Below are 20,351 nucleotides of genomic sequence, written 5' to 3' on the forward strand. Positions count from 1 at the left end.
GAACCATGATAAAATTTGTGATTTTACACAAAAAAAAAAAAATGATAAAATTACTATTGGTTATAACAAAATCATGACATAACACATTGTAAACAGTTTATTAAAAAAATCACAAAGACCTTGATTGAACAACCAACCAGTGAATCACAACACGTTCCGTCACACAAGATTTTTACCATATATCTTTATGCATTATTAAGAATTAATGACCATTTTGGTCTATCAACTATGTTGTAATTATCAAATTGGCCCTCGACTATCAATTTTGACCAATTAAATCCTTGATTTCGTAACCGATTCGATCTCAATTAAACTGATCGAGGACCAATTTGGTAATTTTGACCAATTAAATCTTCAAAATGATTTCGTAACCAATTTGATCCTCAGTTAAACTGATCGGTGACCAATTTAGTAATTACGAAGGACCAAATAGGTTACGAAACCAATAGTTGAAGATTTAATTGGTCAAAATTGATAGTTGAAGACCAATTTAGTAATTACGACATAGTCGAGGGACCAAAACGGTCATTAATCACATTATTAATGTCTAGGTACTGGTTATCAGTTCTGTCTAATGAGAAAAACTATTGGCACTGTGGCAACTCCATGTGCACACAAATAAAAAGCAATAAAGTTATGTAACTATCTCTTCTTTATTATACTATGTTGAATATATCTATAAAGCCATAAAATAAGAGAGTCATAGAACCATATAAATTTCAAAAGAGGCATTCACCCTGTACTCTGCATTCAAGTTTGATACCAGTAAAACCTCTCTAGGGAGCTACGTTTTCGTAAAGTACAACGACATTTACCACTAGGTTTCATGGCGTTCAAACACAGAATCTGGTCATCGCCTAACCTGAATCCCAAAGATTTGGCTTTTGTGCCTTTCAAACCGCTGGGTCTTCGAGTGTGGCAGTGGAAACATCGTTTATGCGAGGGTAAGCAGCTTTCTCGTCGAGCTGGTTTTGTGCCCATACCAACAGCTTCAGTAGGCTTGGAAGCTTGGGATCTGTCATTCAATAAAGATATAAAATTTTAGGTGACAAATTAATGATTAAGTTTTACTATTACTACAGATAAAGTTCTCCCTTTTCACAACACTTGTGTAATCCAATCAACAAAGTTATAACATATTCACACATCTAATTGACTAATTCCAAACTCTTTTCCCTCAGAATGGTTCCATTCATGTGCATCTCTCTTGGGCCAGCTGACGTAATTAAAGGTTTTTATTGTCATGAGAAGTTGAGAACAACTCAATTCATAGAAAGGAATATGTAACACCTCAATGTTGCAACCATCCCTGATGTGCCAAGAAAATAAAGTGGCAAGCTTAATTATCAACTAATGAAGTATTCTATATATGAAAATTGGGAAAGTTCCATATACTCAAAAACTTATTTTCCGTGGATAGCACAAGTGGTAGAATGATATTGAGTGAATAATATAATAACCTTTTTCATGGCTTTGGCTAGTGAGAATTGCAGCATTCACCTCGCTTGCTGTCTTCAGACGCTGTGATATATCTAAAAGCTCTCCTAGAGGGCAGTTTGCAACATCTTCAAATGCCAGCAATGCAACCGTCCTCTCCAACTCCTCTAAAAACCCTTGCTGCAAAAACAAAAATAACAATAATAATAATAATAATAATAATAATAATAATAATAATAATAATAATAATAACAATAATAATAATTAAAAAATTCCATATTATGAGTCAAATTTATGGCTAGAGACAGAGATTTTTAGCTTTGATCCTTAGATTCTAGAAAAAATAGAATACCGAACACAGTTATTACATTTTCCTCTCCCCTTGGAGCAAGTTCCTCCTGAGCAAACTCTAAAGCTTCTTCCACCTTCCCATTCCTTATCAGTTCTATCAACCTTTGCTTTTGGAGATGGAAAAAGAGCTGGGGATTTGTATCCAGTATCTGAATCCAAGAATGTATAATTATTTTAAAAGCAAATTTAACCAATCAAAGTCGTCCCTAGTTCTAAAGCAATTCACAAAAACACAAAAAAGAGTACGAATGCATCTATCTCTCTCATACACACACAATGGATGCACAGAGTTAGAAATACCCATATCATAAATCTCAGAATCAAAATATTGACAAAAAGGAAAAAACTTAAAATGCAATTGAAAGTGCCATTGACAACGTGGATTCAGATGTTAATTTCTAGCACACATTTTTATTCAGTCCAATCTATCACCACCCAAAAAAAAGAATATATTTTCAGCTTGAAACTCCATGGTTTCATAGTAAACACTGACTTCATAACACAAGACATATGTCAATAGGGTGGATAAGGTATAAATACTACTTCACTCTCAATATGTTTGACAGTTGATTACTGCAAATAATAAAACAACACCAGATATCATCCATGCACATCAATACAGCCTGCTTGGTTCGCCTCCATTTTATGAGAAGCAAAAGCTATATTCAGTTCTCTTTGATGACTATATAGTATGAACTTAGTTAACACTTAACCAATTTGATCTCTCTCCATATCACTAATTTAATGTACACTTCTTGAGGAAAACTTAATGAAGAAAAAGTTGCATTTGAGTTTGTTAGCCATAGATTACTGCTTCTTGAAATGAGGTGTTTTTGAAAGCTTCCATTTGGTATCAAAGCCATGATCTCCCAGGATGGTGCTATGTCTGAAAGTTTGAGAGCAAGGGTGAAGGACGAAGTTGAGTCCATGAGTTTGTGAAGAAACCTTGTGGCAACAGCTCCATCCGGCCCAGGCTTCTGCTTCTTGACAAAATAGGCTTTTTCCTCTCATCTAACCCTAATGTCTTTTAGTATTTTTAGAATTTGACCCACCTACTTTTTGGAAAGATAAGCCACAAAATAAGCTGGGCCAAGCAAGTACTAAGTTAATAGAAAGATGATAAGAGATTTCCCCACATGTACATCAAGAAATAAGAAACTCTAAAAAAAATAACAATTTAATCAAGCATGCAGCTCCAACAAGGTTCAATGACCACAACAACGAAGGAAAGGAAGGCATACCTCAGGGTTCAAATCATTGACCTTTTCAATAGCATCCTCAACATTACCACATTGTACTGCTTTTTTCACAGCCATCCGGTCAGTAATGGTTGCAAGATCTATGTCAGCTGGTTATTCATAAGGAAAAACGAATTCTTAAATGTACACAGCATGTCAGCAACTAAGTAAAGATGATATAAGGATACGTTCTGTCCCAGATTCCATTCTGAATTTCTCTGCTGCTTCCACATAACCCTCAGTGACTAGGAAGTTCATCACTAGTTTATTCATGTCCTCCTTTCTAATCCTAACATTGTTCAGCTTCTTCTCCCACTCTTCTCTTGTGATTACTTTCTTAGACATTGCCTATAAGTAATAGATTATATAAATTCAAACAGAAATGCATAGATGCAAGTATGCAACATTTATAACCCAGAAGTCTCTTCCACCCCTGGTGTAAGAAAAAGAATAGTCTAAAATCAACATGTTGAGCAATATCTACCCAGCACTATGCCACACCTATACCCACAAATGCCCCACACCACATTCTCATCCCTAAATATGACACGTGATTAATCAAATAATTAGAAAACCAAACTCTTCATACCTCATATGATTCATTACATTTAGCATATAACCAATATGCAACTATGCATCCCAATTCCCAGCTCTAAAACTTTCCAAACCAAACAAATTGAAGCAAGAGATGACATTTATGCATATACAATAGCTCAAATTAGATAATAAACCGCATTTAGACAAAACTGCATGTTGCCCACAGCTGCATAAGTTCAGATACTTCCCATTAGGTTTCTTCTTACTAAACTTTATGCAGTATATTAGCAATTAAAATGCACAACTTAATTCGCTAGCAACAGCTATCAACTTCCCCAAATTCAAATATATGCAGAATAGGGAAAGACTGCTGAATTCAACCGATTTTCTTCCCTCCTTTTCCCCTCAATTCACTCTTATCCTCTCTCGAAATCAACAAAAATCGCTATCCAATTGCAAATCTCCACATCTAACCAAAACCCTTGCAATGCTAAACAAAACACGCAGAAGAGATAAAATCACAGCAGGCGAAACTGGGAACAAAATTAAGCAACAAAAAAAAAAGGTTTTTGTTGTGTACCATGGCTTCAGTTTCTGCTAATTGGCGTAAAACAATCCAGAACAATGACATCAGACTTCAGTATTGACCCATGTACACTGCCCGCTCCCCGGCAAACTCCAATTTATTCTGTAAAGGAGTTACAATTTCTACATTCTACCTTATACGGAGATATATACGGTATAAGCTTCTGTATATCAGCAGTAGTAGAAATGAAGGCTGAAGCTTAGCTTCCTTGCTAGATCGCCCGATCCTGTGCTTGATACAAAACCTTGATGTTGCTCCTGTCTTCAGATATTTCTTCACAAATATAAATAAATACAATTCATTATTGACATTTTATTTTTTAAATATCTTTTTCTTAGATTATGTGGGAGTAAAATTAGAATTCAAATACACTACTTAATCAAATGAAGTGTAATTATTGTTTTATTTATTGCCAACACCAAGAGTCCATGCACATACAGTTTTTTTTTTTTTTTTTTTTTTTTTTTTTTGATTTACTGATTTATCTTGTGTGATTTGTGATTTCTCATACCAAGAGTAAAATTGATCCCATACATACTTTTAGATAGCGGTTGTAGATTTTTCATGAAAAAAAAAAGATGAAGTTAACACTTTTAACCTTAAAAATAATAGGGCATGGTATAAATTCAATTAAAAACAATTTTGGAATATATTATCTTTAACTTATAACTAGTATTTACACACGTTCACGGCCATATATATAATATATAGAATATACAGTATAATATAATAAGAAGATAATTTTTTTAGAGTAATAAGGAGAGAATATAATATATGAAAATTTAAAAATTTTAAAACAATAAAAATTACAATTTTATTACACATTACTGCAAATTTCTTTGTACATAACATTTTTAGTTGTACTTAGAATTGGTAAATTTTCGCCACAAAACAAATATGAGTATAGAAAGTTATCCGGTAATATATCGCTTCGTCTTGTTGATATTGAGACCTATAAATCTCGTAATCTAAAATGCTTGAAATTGTTTGAGCCTTTGGTTTGTGACTTGTTACGGCTACTCAAGGGTATACTAAAAGTACCTTCATTAACTGTAAATAATAATTGATATTAATTGAAATTATAAGTGAATCATTACATAATTTATATAATTTAGATAATTATATAATAGACAAAAACAAAAACAAAATACCTTCATTGGTGTATTATTTTTTGTAAAATAACCTCTAACCGAGTATCTTTTAGAAATGTTAGAACTATCATATTCTGAAAGTCCAGAATGCATATTTGTTAATGATGAATTGTCTCCATTATCTGCAATCATAAATCCACCAAATGATCTTTATTTATTATGGTACTAAAACTTAGACACAATAAAATTACATACTATTTTCACAATCTTAACATTTATAACAAATATATAATGAACATGTGTATAGATGTATAATAAAAATTAAAGTATGAAAAAAATATAAAACCTTAAATATTTTTTATTAATCAAATTTGAATAATATGTTTGTCATCTTATTATATGATATGTATACTAATATAATATATAGAAGCATAATAAATATTATAAGACACCAAAATATAACAATATAAATAACATATAGAATCAGGCTAAAAATATTTTTGTAACTAATTTTAGGCCCAAAATTATACTGCAATCCAATTTCTTTAGGACCAAACCGATACCCAATCACAACAAATAACCCGACCCAATTCAGGAAATATATAAACAAAAATTAGCTAGACCTAATACTTAGACGACGGTTCGCATTCTCTCGCCTCACTCCCGATTCTTTATACCTCCGGTTTAGTCTTTGAACATCAACCATAGGTTACGTAGTTCGTTATTCCTAATTTTTGTGGATTAAAATATTAGTTATGGAATTTTGGCTTAGCGATCTTCGTCTTCAGTTCATAAAATTGAAGTTTAACCATGATCGCACCGTCGATTTGAGGAAGTAGTAAAAAATCCTCATTGAGCTAAGTTAACTTATCCTTGTACTTGCTTCAGTCCGTTTACTCTATATTTTGTTATAGATTTGTCTATATCTTTTTTTGTTTGTTAGATTAAGATCTTATTATCGTTTTATTTCTGTATTTCAATTAAGGTTTTACTAAAAAAAAGTAAGAGTAAATATAAACAAATCTATAACAAAAATGGGTTGAAGCAAGTACAGGAACACATTACTAATAATAAAATGTGTGGAAGTTTGCATTACCGTTCTTTTTTATCATGAAACTATAATAAGAAAGAATCACCAATAAATAAAGTAATAGTTAGAAAATATATTAATATTAATATTATTATTTTTTTGAATGCTACCGACTCTATTAAATTAATATTATTATTGATCCTAATAATAATAATTCTGCCAATTTACTCAATGCGTCCAATACTTATATAATTATTAATATTAATATATTAAACATAGTATACTAATTTGTTCAAAATATTTATTCGAACATAATATTGATATTAATATATTAACAAAAAAATAACACAATTATAAATAAATATTTTTGGTACAATCTCCATCAGCCGAACAAATACTATTTTTAAACATAAAAAAAAAATATTAATTAACTAAAATTTTAATAAAGAATAAATATTCTTCAAAAAAAATAATGAATAAATATTTTTGGTACAATCTCCATTAGCCCAACAGATGTAGTATGTTTTGTATTTGCATATCAGGTCCAAATTAGTTAGAAAATGTGAGCCCAAACCCGGCCAAAGTATATATGCTAAAAGATGTGATCTGTTGTGTCCTCACAGCCAGACCTCCCCTTTGTCGATCAGCTAGCATTCTCTCATCTGTTCTTACCTTCTCTCTAAACACTGTCATAATCTCTGTTGTCCGATCATAGACTATAGCTTAAAAATATGAGTTAGTTTGTATTTCACCAAGATCTTGATGTCTCGGGCAGCTGATAATGACCGATTTCATCAGATCATGGTTGTGTATTGAAACCCTAGGTGAGGTCTGCAGATCGGTGCAATTGTAGTTCAAGGATCTTCGTTTTGACTCGTCGGTCTTCATTTTTACTGGCAATTTTAAGGCTCTAACGTTGATTGATGATCTAGATGGAGATTCTAGCCCTAATTCGCGAAATCGTCTCTAAGATAAGTCAACCACCCATGTTTTTTTTATAGATCCGTATCTTATTTTCTTCTAAATTTGAAATAAGTGGAAGATTGGAAAATACAATCTCAATCTTGAATTCGGCCTAACCAATTTCCAAGTAAAGTTAACAAGCTCTGATACCATTTGTCAACAAGCTCTGATACCATATGTTAAGAGAAAATTTTAATTTTGGTCCATTGACTATTGAACTTGTGTTAATTGCAACACCTGACTTTCAAAACTGTTAATTTAGTACCTTGACTATGAAATTTTTATCAATTTTGGTCACGCCGACCAAATTATCGGCCAAATGTGACCGAAATATTTGAAGTCAACAGTTAATGTTAAATAATAAGGGTAAAAGCATCTTTTAACCTAATCTCCTTCTCCTACCTCATACTCTTCACCGCAAACTCCAATTTATTCTGTAAAGGAGTAGACAATTTCTACGGTTCTACCTTATACAGAGATATATATGTATAAGCTTCCGTATATCAGCAGTAGTAGAAATGAAGGCTGAAGCTTAGCTTCCTTGCTAGATCGCCGATCCTGTGCTTGATACAAAACCTTGATGTTGCTCCTGCATTTTAGTCTTCAGATATTTCTTCACAAATTTATGCAAATATAAATAAATACAATTCATTATTGACATTTTATTTTTTAAATATCTTTTTTCTTAGATTATGTGGGAATAAAATTAGAATTCAAATACACTACTTAATCAAATGAAGTGTAATTATTGTTTTATTTATTGCCAGCACCAAGAGTCTATGCACATACTGAGTTTTTTTTTTTTTTTTTTTTAAATTTTATGTGATTTATTGATTTATCTAGTGTGATTTGTGATTTATTATATCAAGAATAAAATTTATCTCATACAAACTTTTAGACAACGGTAAGATTTTCCATGAAAAAAAAAAGTGAAGTTAACACTTTTAACCTTAAAAAGAATATGGGATGGTATAAATTCAATTTTGTTTAAATAAAAAAAAAAAAACTTAAGAACAACTTTGGAATATATTATCTTTAACTTATAATAACATTATAAAGTAGAACTTTTCATATATAACTTGTATTTTATCCGTGCGATGCACCGTATAAAAAATTTAAGTATAAATGTTATGGTCAGATCAAACGTTATGGAAAATTTAAAAATTTCTTTTGTAAATTATTAAAAAACTAATCAAAATTACAAACTATTAAAAAGTTACTAGTACATATCTTATTTGTTCCATTATGTTATATATATATATATATATATATATATATATATATATATATATATATAATATCATTTGTTTATGCACATACTAAAATATATATATAATATCATTTGTTTATGCACATACTAAAAAGATATATATAATATCATTTGTTTCTGCACATACTAAAAAGATAAAATATTAAATTATACAGTGTTATTAAATTTTATATACAAAAATATGATATGAGCTCTATTCATTTATATATATAATTTTTAATTTCATAATTATGTTAATTTGATTTGTAATTATTAATATAAATATTTGTAATTGAAATAAGAATAGGATATATAATACTCGTAGAAATTAATTCATGATTACATGAATTTACACCAGGACTATGTGGTCCAATGGTATCCGGGTTGGACTTCCATTTGGAAGATTATAAGTTCGAGCCTCAGTGGAGGCGTTATTGGTTCTTTGAGTTTTAGTAGGTTGAGAAAGTATATGAACAGATACTACAATGTAATAGAGCTATTTACAAATTTGTACGTGTATTTTTAGCAGATTTTTAGCTTGTATCTTTATGGTGTATAAACTCAACAATCTCTTTCATAAGGAAGGGTTCAGATGCGGGTGATGCTTTCCATTCAGTTGTGCGGTTGACGCACCTTAATCATTAACATGGTGCATCTTAAGTACACATGCAACCCACGCACTTTAAGCACACAAATAAAGCACCTTAAGAACACAAATCACGCACCTTAAGTACACAACAAAGCACTTTAAGAACACAAACCACTCACTTAAGAGTTTAAAATAGCTCACCTTAAGTTTCACACAACTGACGCACCTTAAGGAGGAAAACAACGCACCTTAAGAAGATAAACCATGCACCTTAAGTTTCAACTACCCACATTAAGCACAGAACTCACCCACCTTAAACACATAACTCACGCACCTTAAGTTTCAACAACTACTCACATTAAGCACACAATCCACGCACCTTAAGCACAAAACCCACACACCTTAAGCACAAACTTCACGCACCTTAAGCACAAAACCCACGCACCTTAAGCACAAACCCACGCATCTTAAATTTGACCTAAATTCAAAAATTACCACATTGCCACTGCGTTTTTGTCTTTTAATTTTGGTAATCTTAGATGTTGATTTAAGCAAGATCAACGGATCATATTTAACTGCACAATCGCACCTAGGCGCACCAACCGCACCATAACCCAATTCCTCTTTCATATATATATATATATATATATATATATATATATATATATATATATATATATATATATATATATTATATATATATATCTTCTGTTTTGGGCATTACAACAATAAAAAATAAATCAATTGATCACAATTGTTAATTTGAGTAATTTTAGAACTCTGTAAGATATGGGTTCAAGATCATTGTTGTTTTGACTTTCAACACGATATGCACTAAGTTACGTACCATGAAAGCCATCAAGTATCCGACATCTCAACTAAAAGCCTAAGCTAATAGTTAGGTTGCATCGCTTACGAGTGGCGTTGAGATTCGAACCCATGACCTTTGGTTTGGCTCTGATACCAAATTGAAGCATGTGCTCCATCTCAACTAAAAGCCTAAGCTGATAGTTAAATACACATTAATGGTTATATGCTCACACGCCCCCTCACATGTGCGGTGGGTTCCAAGCAACACGTGGACCGGTAAACCGTAGTCGCTTACGAATAGCGCTGAGATTCGAACTCATGACCTTTGGTTTAGCTCTGATACCAAATTGAAACATGTGCTCCATCTCAACTAAAAGCATAAGCTCATAGTTGGGTTGCACATTAATGGCTAGATGGCTATATGCTCACAAGCCCCATATCACAATTGTGACCAAAGGGAGGGAGAATTTGTTTGATTTGAAATCAGTACTGCAAAGACATCTCCTTTTTTCCATTCTGAAAATCTAATGTTGAAAGTAAAGGCTTGTGCATGGTACTTTGTAGGCAATGGGTTCGTAATCAACATATATATATATATAACAAAAGTAAAAAGTTTATAACAAAAGTTATGTTTCTTTGTGCCGTTGCTCGCCATCGGTTAGATTTAGAAAGAAATGAAATGTTTGACGGGAAAATTGGGATATTTTCATTTGTTTATAAAGAAGCAGCTAAGCGTAGAAGTAAGAACCGAGAAGCTGGAACCTTAGAAACTAAACCTATTGAAACGGTAAATAAAGAAGTTACGAAAAAATGGTTGATTGATTATGTATTACCTGCAATACGAGCAAAATGGCCTCCAAGTAGTTCAAAGACTATATTTATTCAACAAGATAATGCAAAACCACATATTAGTATGAATGATGCTGAATTTCTTGAGGCTGCAAAGAAAGATGGCTTTGATATTCACTTAACTTGTCAGCCTCCAAATAGCCCAGACATGAATGTATTGGATCTTGGTTTTTTTAGAGCTCTTCAGTATTTACAACTTCAAGAAGTTCCTCGCAATGTGGATGAACTAGTTGCTGCTACTCATAAAGCCTTTGATGAGATCTCAATAGAAAGTCTTAGTAATGTTTTTCTGACATTGCAACTATACATGGTTGAAGTTATGAAAAAGTTTGGAGGTAATAATTATAAGTTGCCACACATAAATAAGCAGAAGTTAGCACGAGAAGGTCGATTACCTACCAATATCTTATGTGATCCAGAAGTCTTGACTGAAGCAATTTCAAGTCTCCAGCAGTGATGTACTGTAAATGCAAGGTTGCTTGGTATGAAGTGTACTTGTAGTTGTTCTTCATATTTTTGTGTGTACATTTTACTCTAGCATTGTTGTCTTAATATTTTGTGTATAAGTAAATGGCAGTAGATACTATGATGATTAGTGAAATCTATTTTGCTCTTTTCGTAAAAGTTTGGCATTGCTGCTCTTAGGGGTGTAAACGAGCTCGAGCCGAGCTCGAGCCTAGGTAGGCTTGAGTTTGAGCTCGTTAATGCAGCCTGCTCTTAGTATTTTGCAGTTGACAGAATGGAGTAAATTGCTTAGATACTATGATGATTAGTGAAATCTATTTTGCTCTTTTTGTAAAAGTTTGGCATTGCTGCTCTTAGTATTTGCAATTAACAGAATGGAGTAAATTGCTTAATGTAGTCCATTTTGGGATTGAAGTGCTTTATTAAAAGTCTATGTATTGTGGAATTGGTGAAAAATGTATTGTGTTCATCCTTTTTTTTTACATTACAATAAAGATTAGTACTTTGTATGTGTTCAGACACTGTGATACTGTCCATTATGCTAGGGAATTAATGGTTTGCTTTGACAAAGTTTGGATGGCTTAAAAAAATCAAAAATTTTAAAGTTTATTTCAAAAGTCACTTTGTCCAGTGGTCCGGTTTGTGCACCAAGAATGCATAGTTGACATTTTAAAGTTCTTAAGGACATGTGGCATGGTGGGGAATTTTTATCTTAGTTGTGTGAATTTGACCCGTAAGATGGACGGAGAAAGACCCGGCTTCATCGAAGCGAACGGGGATTAGTCAAACTCGAAATGTAAAATTGATGGAGAAAGACAAGGAGTTAGTTGAGTAGACCCGAACTGTAAGACGAACAGAGAAAGACCCGAAACAACTCGTAGTTTACCAAAAAAATCGTAACCAAACAATCCATTACGGGGAATTCAATTTTCTCAAAGAGAAAGACCCGACTTCTTGGAGCGAACAAGGATTAGGCAGGTGGACCCGAACCGTAAAATTGACGGAAAAATACAAGGGGATTAGTTGGGTAAACCCGAACCGTAAGACGGATGGAGAAAGATCCGGAACACCTCGTGGTTTATGCAAAAAAAAAAAAAAAAAGAAAAAAAAAAAGAAAAACCATAACCAAACAATCTATTACGATGAATTTAAGAGCAAATTACACTTTTGGTCCTGTGACTATTGGGGGTGTGTTAATTTGAGTACGTGACTTTTAAAAATAACAATTTAGTCCTTTAACTATCATTTTTTTAGCAGATTTGGTCCTCCAGACCAAATTGCCGGTGGAATTTGGCCGGAAAGACGTTCGAATTTTTAAATCAAACGCTATTTTTTTACAATTAAAAAGACCGAATTACCCCCACTAATATTTGATTTAAAAATTCGAATGTCTTTCCGGCCAAATTCCATCGGCAATTTGGTCTGGAGGACCAAATCTGCTAAAAAAATGATAGTTAAAGGACTAAATTGTTAGTTTTAAAAGTCACGTACACAAATTAACACACCCCCAATAGTCACAGGACCAAAAGTGTAATTTGCTCTGAATTTAATTTGTTAAAAAAAATCAATTTGGTACATAATTATTAAGAAATGTTGATAGTTTTTGTAATATGAGTTGTGAAAGGATTGGCATATTTGAAAATAAAGGATTACTTCGTATTATTTTTTCAATTTTAACCAATTATAAATATCTTAATTATTGTAGGAACATAGAAGGGTAAATTGGAAAAAATATAGTAATAATAATGTTCAATTTTAGAAAGATGACAATATTTTAGGACGAACTAAAAAAAAAAAATAGGACAGGTAAAATGGGACAGGGAGAGTATAAAATAATTAAATATTAAATATAATTTTATATATATTATATAAATAAACAGGTCAGGCCTACAGGCCCGTAGGCCAGGCCTTCATATATAAGCCTGAGCCTATTTAACTAAATAGGCTATTAAATAGACCTAGGTCTGGCCTTTCGCAGTGAAGTTAACAAGCTCTGATACCATGTGTTAACCAGCTCTGATATCAGCAATTCGTGTAGGATAAGTTCTAAAGACCACCTTACCATCAAGATAACAACTTTCTTTTAGAACCCTATAAGATATGAGTTCTAATATCACCGTCAACATGAATTTTAACAGGATATGCACTAAGATGAGTACAATGAAAGACAACCAGAATCTGATTTTTATCAAAAAACTCATCTGCTGATACCATATTCTAGAACTCACTCTGCTCGGACATTGATTCCTTGTATATATGCATAACAGATCATCTCCCTTCTCTCTTTGTGGGAGATGGCGCTTTTTGACATTCTTAAATCAAACCAAAAAATAACCAATTTCCTTAATATTATACTTACTAGCACATCATGCACAATCTTGTTAGGGCGCAATCGCAGCTCAATACCGCACTCAAAAATCATCATCCTAGTAACGTCCTCCTGCCCGCTAAGTAGACGAAAACTATCTAAATGTGTGAGCAACTTCTCACAAGTGATGTGAAGAAGCAAGTTTTCGTGCTGGCGAATTCCGTGCCATATGGATTGTGAGAAATTGAGTTGGTCTCGGACATACAAATAGATCTGATCCCTGCGGTGTTGAACAAACACACCTTTGTCTGTAACAAATGAACATATGGGTTGGGTAAGTATTAGATATTTTTAAAGCACATTATACTAAATTGAATGGAATTTACGTACAAGTAACTCGTGCAAGCACGTGTAAGCTAAATACCATGAAAGGCCACCAGAATTCCATTCAAAAAATTATCTGAAAGCCCTATATCGGTATATACAGACTTATATCCTTCTTGACCCCAATCGAATATATAGTATGATGGTGGTTGAAGTGTGCCGAAATAAGTTGAAGATTGAAAAATACAATCTCAATCTTGAATTCGGCCTAGCCAATTTCCCAGTAAAGTTAACAAGGTCTGATACATTGCGTTAACAAGCTCTTATACCATGTGTTAACCAGCTTTGTTATTCTCCCAAAAAGCTGAACTCCAACCCTAAGGGCCCCCCACACTCCGACCCGACAGAGCATTTGGGAGGATGTAAATCATGGTAACTCAACTGAACATGAACCACAGAGGCTAGATCGGTGCTCACTGCGCACAAGGAACCCCCTCACTTTGAGAGGTAGCTGCCACACTGCCGCTGGTGAGACTCGATCCCTGGTCATTCTTCCAAAGTGTGTTAATAATATTTTATTGACCTCGTAGAGATAGGAGGTAGTAAGATATAATCATATTTATTAATTTATTTATACATTATTACCATATCATTTATTACTATCATAATATCATTCAACATGTTTATAAAAGATCTACACTGTTAGAACTCGTGATCACACAAAATTTTTCACCTCCAATATTAGCTAGTCGTGTCGGATAAGTTCTAAAATCCACATTACCATCAAGATAACAACTTTCTTTTAGAACCCTGTAAGATATGATCTCTAAGATCACCATCAGCATGAATTTTAACAGGATATGCACTAAGATGAGTACAATGAAAGACAACCACAATCCTATTTTTATAAAAAAAAACTCATCTACTGACACCCACAATTCTAGCACTCACTGTACACGCACATTGATTCCTTGTATATATGCATCACAAATAATCTCCCTTCTCTCTTTGTGGGAGATGAAGCTTTTTGACATTCTTAAATCAAACCAAAAAACAATCAATTTACTTAATATTATACTTACTGACACATCATGGACAATCCTACTTGGGCGCCATTGCACACGGTACAATATAGTCGTTTTTTACTGGTAAAAAATTAGGACAGCAACAGCTTATAAAACTGGAAAGAAAGACTGAGGAAAAAAAGAATACAAATGTGCCAAAAAAACATACTCAGCATCTTCTAAGACACAGTCCATCAACCTTGAAAGTTTTCCACCAATAATCTTCTCCACTAAAGAAAATATCTCCACAATCTTGCCTATTATATCTACATAGAAGAAAAAGAAGAAGAAGAAGATAGTAGAGAAATATGACTTGGCAAAAAGGTAACAAAAAATTTTGAAATACCCTTACCAAACAAATCATTCTCATTGACACCATGCTTCGCCAGAACATCCGTGTAACTTTTAATCTGAAACATGGAATTTAGATAGAAAATCAATACGTCTGAACTGCTTAACAGCAGTATCAAATTTAAATTCTATCATATATTGGCGATTAATTGTTTTATACTTGAAATAGTTGGTGATACATAGAAAGTTTCGAATCTCATAGACACAACCCTCTTGAAAATAAGTCTTGTACTTTTGAACTTGATCCTTAGGTATATGGACATGTATGAAACTCCCCTACAATGAATAGAAACAAAAGGAAGGAATATTAAAATGGTCTTTTTAATTATTTTTTTAATTATTTATTTTTGCTCTTGCAGGTAAATGAAGAACATTGAAGTAAGAAGGCCATTTCACAAAATGAAATATGGAAGAAATAATTTACCTGCAAGAGGGTGGTAATCTATAGTAAGAAGCCTATAGATTGAGCTAGAAATCCCGCCCAAACTAAAACACTGGGCTGCCTTCTCACTGGAGAAGGCAAAGAGTTTTTTTTTTTTTTTTTTTTTTTAAATAATATTGTTTAACTAATTAAAATTTTAATTAAAAATTATTAATACAATCTCGTAAATTGTATTTGACCAGGGTGGTGTAAATAGCAATATGAACACCCCTATGACTATTTACCCTACTTAGAGCATCCTTATCAGTTGGAGATATTAGGGGGAGAATGTAAGAGTGAGTAGGAAAGAGAATAATGTAGGAGGGGATGGAAAAAAAAAAATCAAAGCTGATTTTATAAAAAAAAAATATAAAAAATAAGCATGTCATTTCTCTATTGGTTCTCTCTCCTCCATCATTAATTCATTTTCTTGGGCAGAGTAATATCCCAACATTTGCAGATGCTCCCCACCTCTTCTCTCTCTTGATTCTCTTTCTGCCACCATGGCATTTTGGCCTCAAAAATAGTAAATTCTCCCCCATTTCTCCTCTGATGTAGATGCTCTTAGAGCATCCACATCAATTGGGAAGAATGAGGGGATAATGTAAGAGTGATTAGGAAAGAGATTGTGGGAGGGGAGAGAAAAAAAGAAAAAAAAATAATAGAAAACTGATTTTTAAAAATAAAAAATAAAAAAAATAAAGCTTTGTCAGGCGCGCTGACAGCGCTGTCAGCGCGCCTGACGCGCCACACGGGCGCGTGTAGTGCATGCGCCCGTGTGGCACTTAGCTGTGCGCTTACGCGCACAGCATCTGTGTTGTTTTTTTTTTTTTTTTTTTTTTTCTGACATTATTTTGTGTTTTGCAGGACAAATATCTCCTCAAATAACTCCACTCCACATTTGCTATTAACCCCACCCAACATAATTGTTATGACATTATCTCCATATTATCCACTAGTGTGGATGCTCTTATAAGATTGTTGAATTTTTTGTCATTTTTACAATTTCAATGTACTTTACACCTACTTTTGACTAGAGGGTGGTACAAATAAAAACACCATTTTAAAAATGTAATCAATCTATAGACGTTGAAGTAGAAGTGAGTGTGGAACGTTAGAGCCAACAAAAAAAATTGAAAAATAAAAATAAAAAAATCTTCACCTTAATGGCTACCAAACAACTTTTTAGTAAATTTCATATTATAAATCGAGTAGTTTTAATTGTCACACAAGTCTCAAGTCATTTACCCTTTAAAATAATATTTTCACAAAATAAGAATATTGTATAAAACACTTTGGTATTCAATATCTTAAGTTGGTTCTTGGGGCTTAAAATTTGTCTTACATAAGTTCGGAAACCTAATGTATGTAAAAAATAAATAAATTAATTAAAAAACAAAAAAACAAAAAAAAAAAAAAACAAAAAAACAAAAAAACAAAAAAACGATGCACTATTGCAGCTGTTACTCCGTACAATTTTTAAGCTTGTTTGTGAAAAAGGCAACAATTTTGATTTGGAAACCGAAAATACCCAAACTGGTAACATGGGTAAAATAATGTACCTAACAAAAAGAAGACTAGCTTGTACTAAGACCTATTCCAAAGTAGCACAGCACAGGATATGAACATATCATCTCTGAGATGGCAGCCAGAGTATGCATGTATGTACCTCAGGCAATGTGCTCGGCGAGGCTGAGAATCTTGATGTGCTTCTTCTTCCTAAGCTCGTGGGGAACGGGGCCGAAAACTCTGGTACCGATTGGCTCTCCGTGCTTGTTGATAAGCACCACAGCGTTGTCGTCAAACTTAACTTCGCTCCCATCACAGCGGCCCCTTGGCATTGCAGCACGAACAACTACGCCGTAGTGGACCTCTCCTTTCTTCACTTTCCCACCTGGCTGCGCTTCCTTTACTGAGCAAACTATTGTATCGCCCAGCCTTGCTCCTTTCTTGCCCTTCAATGCTTGTATGCACATAACTCTTTTCGCACCCGAATTGTCTACCACTTTGAGGTTGGTCCTCATTTGTATAAAAGTTCTTAGTTGCTGAAAGGGGAAAAAGAATCATATAGTCATTGAAAGCTTAGATGGTCTAAATGTGCTTCCAGGAATCAGGAACGTAAATCCAAGCCACATTTTCACAAGGTGTTGCCTTTTCTTGATGAAAAATAGGCAATCAATTTAATTTAATTATCTAATTTTAAACACTCGTCATTACATCCGTTAATAACAAACACTACAATGGTAATGCAGCTTCAAGTAAGCAAAAAAATCATGATTAAAGAAAGTGAAGCAATAAGAACTCGCTACTATCAGCAAGATGAAACAAGTGTCACGATATGAAGACTCACTGTTATTAGTCTGATGGAAGTATGGAACAAATGCCATGATGTTCAAAACCACTTATTGACACATGCTTCTTCAATTAACTGACCCGGTTGATCTGGGACCTTGATTAAACCCATTTGCTTTCCAGAAGTTTGAAATTCTTATTAATATCATTAAAATGAAGATATATATAGGCACGCAATTTATTATTGACTGATATATTGTTATTTTTGTGAGGTTGGTTGAGTGATTGTAACAACTCAGTCCAGAGAGTCCATCTTGCAGTATCAGGGCAAGCTATAAACTATTAAGGCAGCCGGGCATGTATCCTTTTTTTTTTTCTTAATAATCTTATGTTTTTTTTTTCAGACATGAGATTCTTAAAGTATGTATTACTATGTAGTTCTAAATTTCTAACAATCATCCATTAATACATATGCTTTAGCCTTTGGGATAGTGTGTCATACTGACATTTGTAATAAATACATATACTAACAATGACTACTCTACTCAGAACCCAACAATCATGCTATATCACAGATAAAGTTGGAAAAGATAAAAAGGATATGCAATAGAGCAGAGGAACCTGTGTGAATAAATCATTGGATATAATCTCAGGTGATGCTCTCGTGAACATGGCAGAGTTGTTACAAAGGCCACCCAGTAATGAACAACCTGGTAAGAAACCATAAGCAGTGCAAATGCACAGAATTAGCAGGAAGTAAATAAAGCAGAAAAAGAGGTTGTCTTGAAGCCCGTCATTTTAGTTGGTGGAATATACTTTATATGAAAATATTATGAATCATACAGATCAACTTGAACAAGTTCTAAACTTTTGTAACTAATTACAAGCACAAGGAGCGAGCTCTCTTACCACGGAGCAACCGAGAAGAAGATGCAGCCATCACTAGTTACAGTCTTACAGATTCACACAACAAACTTATGAAGCCCTTATCTTTCCTGTCAACATAGATGCATTGATAATAGCATCAGTCCACTAATACCAAATAAACACGGAAGAGCAGAAACAGCAGCTCTTCAAATGCAAAAGATTATTAATTCATGTCTATATATAACAAGTCATTCCTTCTATTAGCCCATCAAGATTTTAACTACTTGAACCAAGAAAATTTTGCACAGATTTCACCCTCTCATTTCATCCCATTCAACACCAGATTTCTCCATGAATAAAGACAGCTAGGGAAAATTATAAAATGAAACAAACCAAATGTTGCAAAGATTTGCTAAATATGATCATACCAAGGCTTTAAGAACTACCACACCTAAAGGGAAACACCAACTCATATTCCTGTATCCTACCTATGTGGTAATGTTGAAGTTTAGTACTTAATACTTACACTAAGCACACAAGCTCCTAATAAAATGCAAAATCACAAACCAAAAAGCCATGAAGGAAATTTCAAACTCTTTCGATTTCTACAGTAAGTGAGTTTATCGACAACAATCAACCTCTAAAACCAAAACTTTACATTAAACCTCGGTTTTTTACACTCCGTGCTCATGCGGTCAAAAATCAATTTGACGAAGAAAACAGAACAAAACATTTCAATTTCTAACCGAAATGGAATGATTCTGAAACTGAGATAGAAGGAGACTTACGTGAAATTGAGCTAATTCTGTGGAGTCGTCAATGGGAGAAAATCAGCCGGCGAAGGGTTGAGCGACGATGAGCTGCAATAAGGGTACAGCCGTACGAGTCAGATCCGTCACAGTGAGCATTGAGACTCCAAGGGTCTGTTTGGTTGCACATGAAAATGGAAATCAGAATGGATATCAAATACTTAATAAGTGTAATGTGTTTACTGTAATGTGTTTTAGTGAAAGTATTTTACATGTTTGGTAGTAGGATGAAATGGAAATTATTATTAATAATGATGTTTAGTTATGTATGATTCTATAATAAAAATAAAGATTTTAAAAATACAAAAACACAAAATTAAGACAATTGATACTAATATAAAGACATCCAAAATACTAATATGAACAAAAAAAAAAAAATTAAAAGCACTAATCAAAGGGGATGGGAAGGAATAGGATAATGAGGGGATGATACTCTTATTTTATTTGGGTATGAATTTTTCAATTAAGAGAGTATTTGAAACTCATAGCAGTGTTCTAAAAGTCTATCAATCAAACAATACCAATCACTTTGATACTCATTCATTAGAGCTAAATCTGTCAACCAAACACACACCAAGTCTTTTATGCTATAAAGAGTTCTACTAGTACTCCCAAATCTTACTCTCTTCTAAATCTTACTCTCTCCAATTTACTCTCTGATGTGACGGGCATTTATAAGCTATTTTCTTCGAGTTCTACTACATAGATTCTCAAATCATA

The 20,351-nt window shown here is 33.2% G+C and overlaps 3 protein-coding genes across 3 annotated transcripts; 1 reads left to right on the top strand and 2 right to left on the bottom strand.

Moving 5' to 3' along the window:
- Positions 1-631: 631 nt before the first annotated feature.
- LOC109170592 (glucose-induced degradation protein 8 homolog) lies at positions 632-7,855 on the bottom strand. The gene is made up of 7 exons (XM_019319777.1): positions 7,648-7,855; positions 4,144-4,231; positions 3,215-3,374; positions 3,030-3,136; positions 1,806-1,937; positions 1,461-1,617; positions 632-1,015 (listed from the first exon to the last, which is right to left on the bottom strand). The coding sequence occupies exons 2-7, from the start codon at positions 4,192-4,194 to the stop codon at positions 894-896; spliced, it is 729 nt and encodes a 242-aa protein (XP_019175322.1). The 5' UTR covers positions 4,195-4,231; positions 7,648-7,855; the 3' UTR covers positions 632-893.
- A 2,705-nt stretch (positions 7,856-10,560) lies between these two features.
- Positions 10,561-11,187, top strand: LOC109166493. The gene has a single exon (XM_019315446.1). The coding sequence runs from the start codon at positions 10,561-10,563 to the stop codon at positions 11,185-11,187; it is 627 nt and encodes a 208-aa protein (XP_019170991.1).
- A 5,901-nt stretch (positions 11,188-17,088) lies between these two features.
- On the bottom strand, positions 17,089-19,722 carry LOC109170598 (50S ribosomal protein HLP, mitochondrial-like). Its single transcript, XM_019319790.1, has 4 exons — positions 19,611-19,722; positions 18,865-18,950; positions 18,577-18,665; positions 17,089-17,708 (listed from the first exon to the last, which is right to left on the bottom strand). Exons 2-4 carry the CDS (start codon positions 18,893-18,895, stop codon positions 17,334-17,336), a joined length of 495 nt encoding a protein of 164 aa, XP_019175335.1. The 5' UTR covers positions 18,896-18,950; positions 19,611-19,722; the 3' UTR covers positions 17,089-17,333.
- Between the last annotated feature and the right edge of the window lie 629 nt (positions 19,723-20,351).

This window comes from Ipomoea nil, unplaced genomic scaffold (assembly GCF_001879475.1).
Source record: "Ipomoea nil cultivar Tokyo-kokei standard unplaced genomic scaffold, Asagao_1.1 scaffold0317, whole genome shotgun sequence".
Classification (NCBI taxonomy): Eukaryota; Viridiplantae; Streptophyta; class Magnoliopsida; order Solanales; family Convolvulaceae; genus Ipomoea; species Ipomoea nil.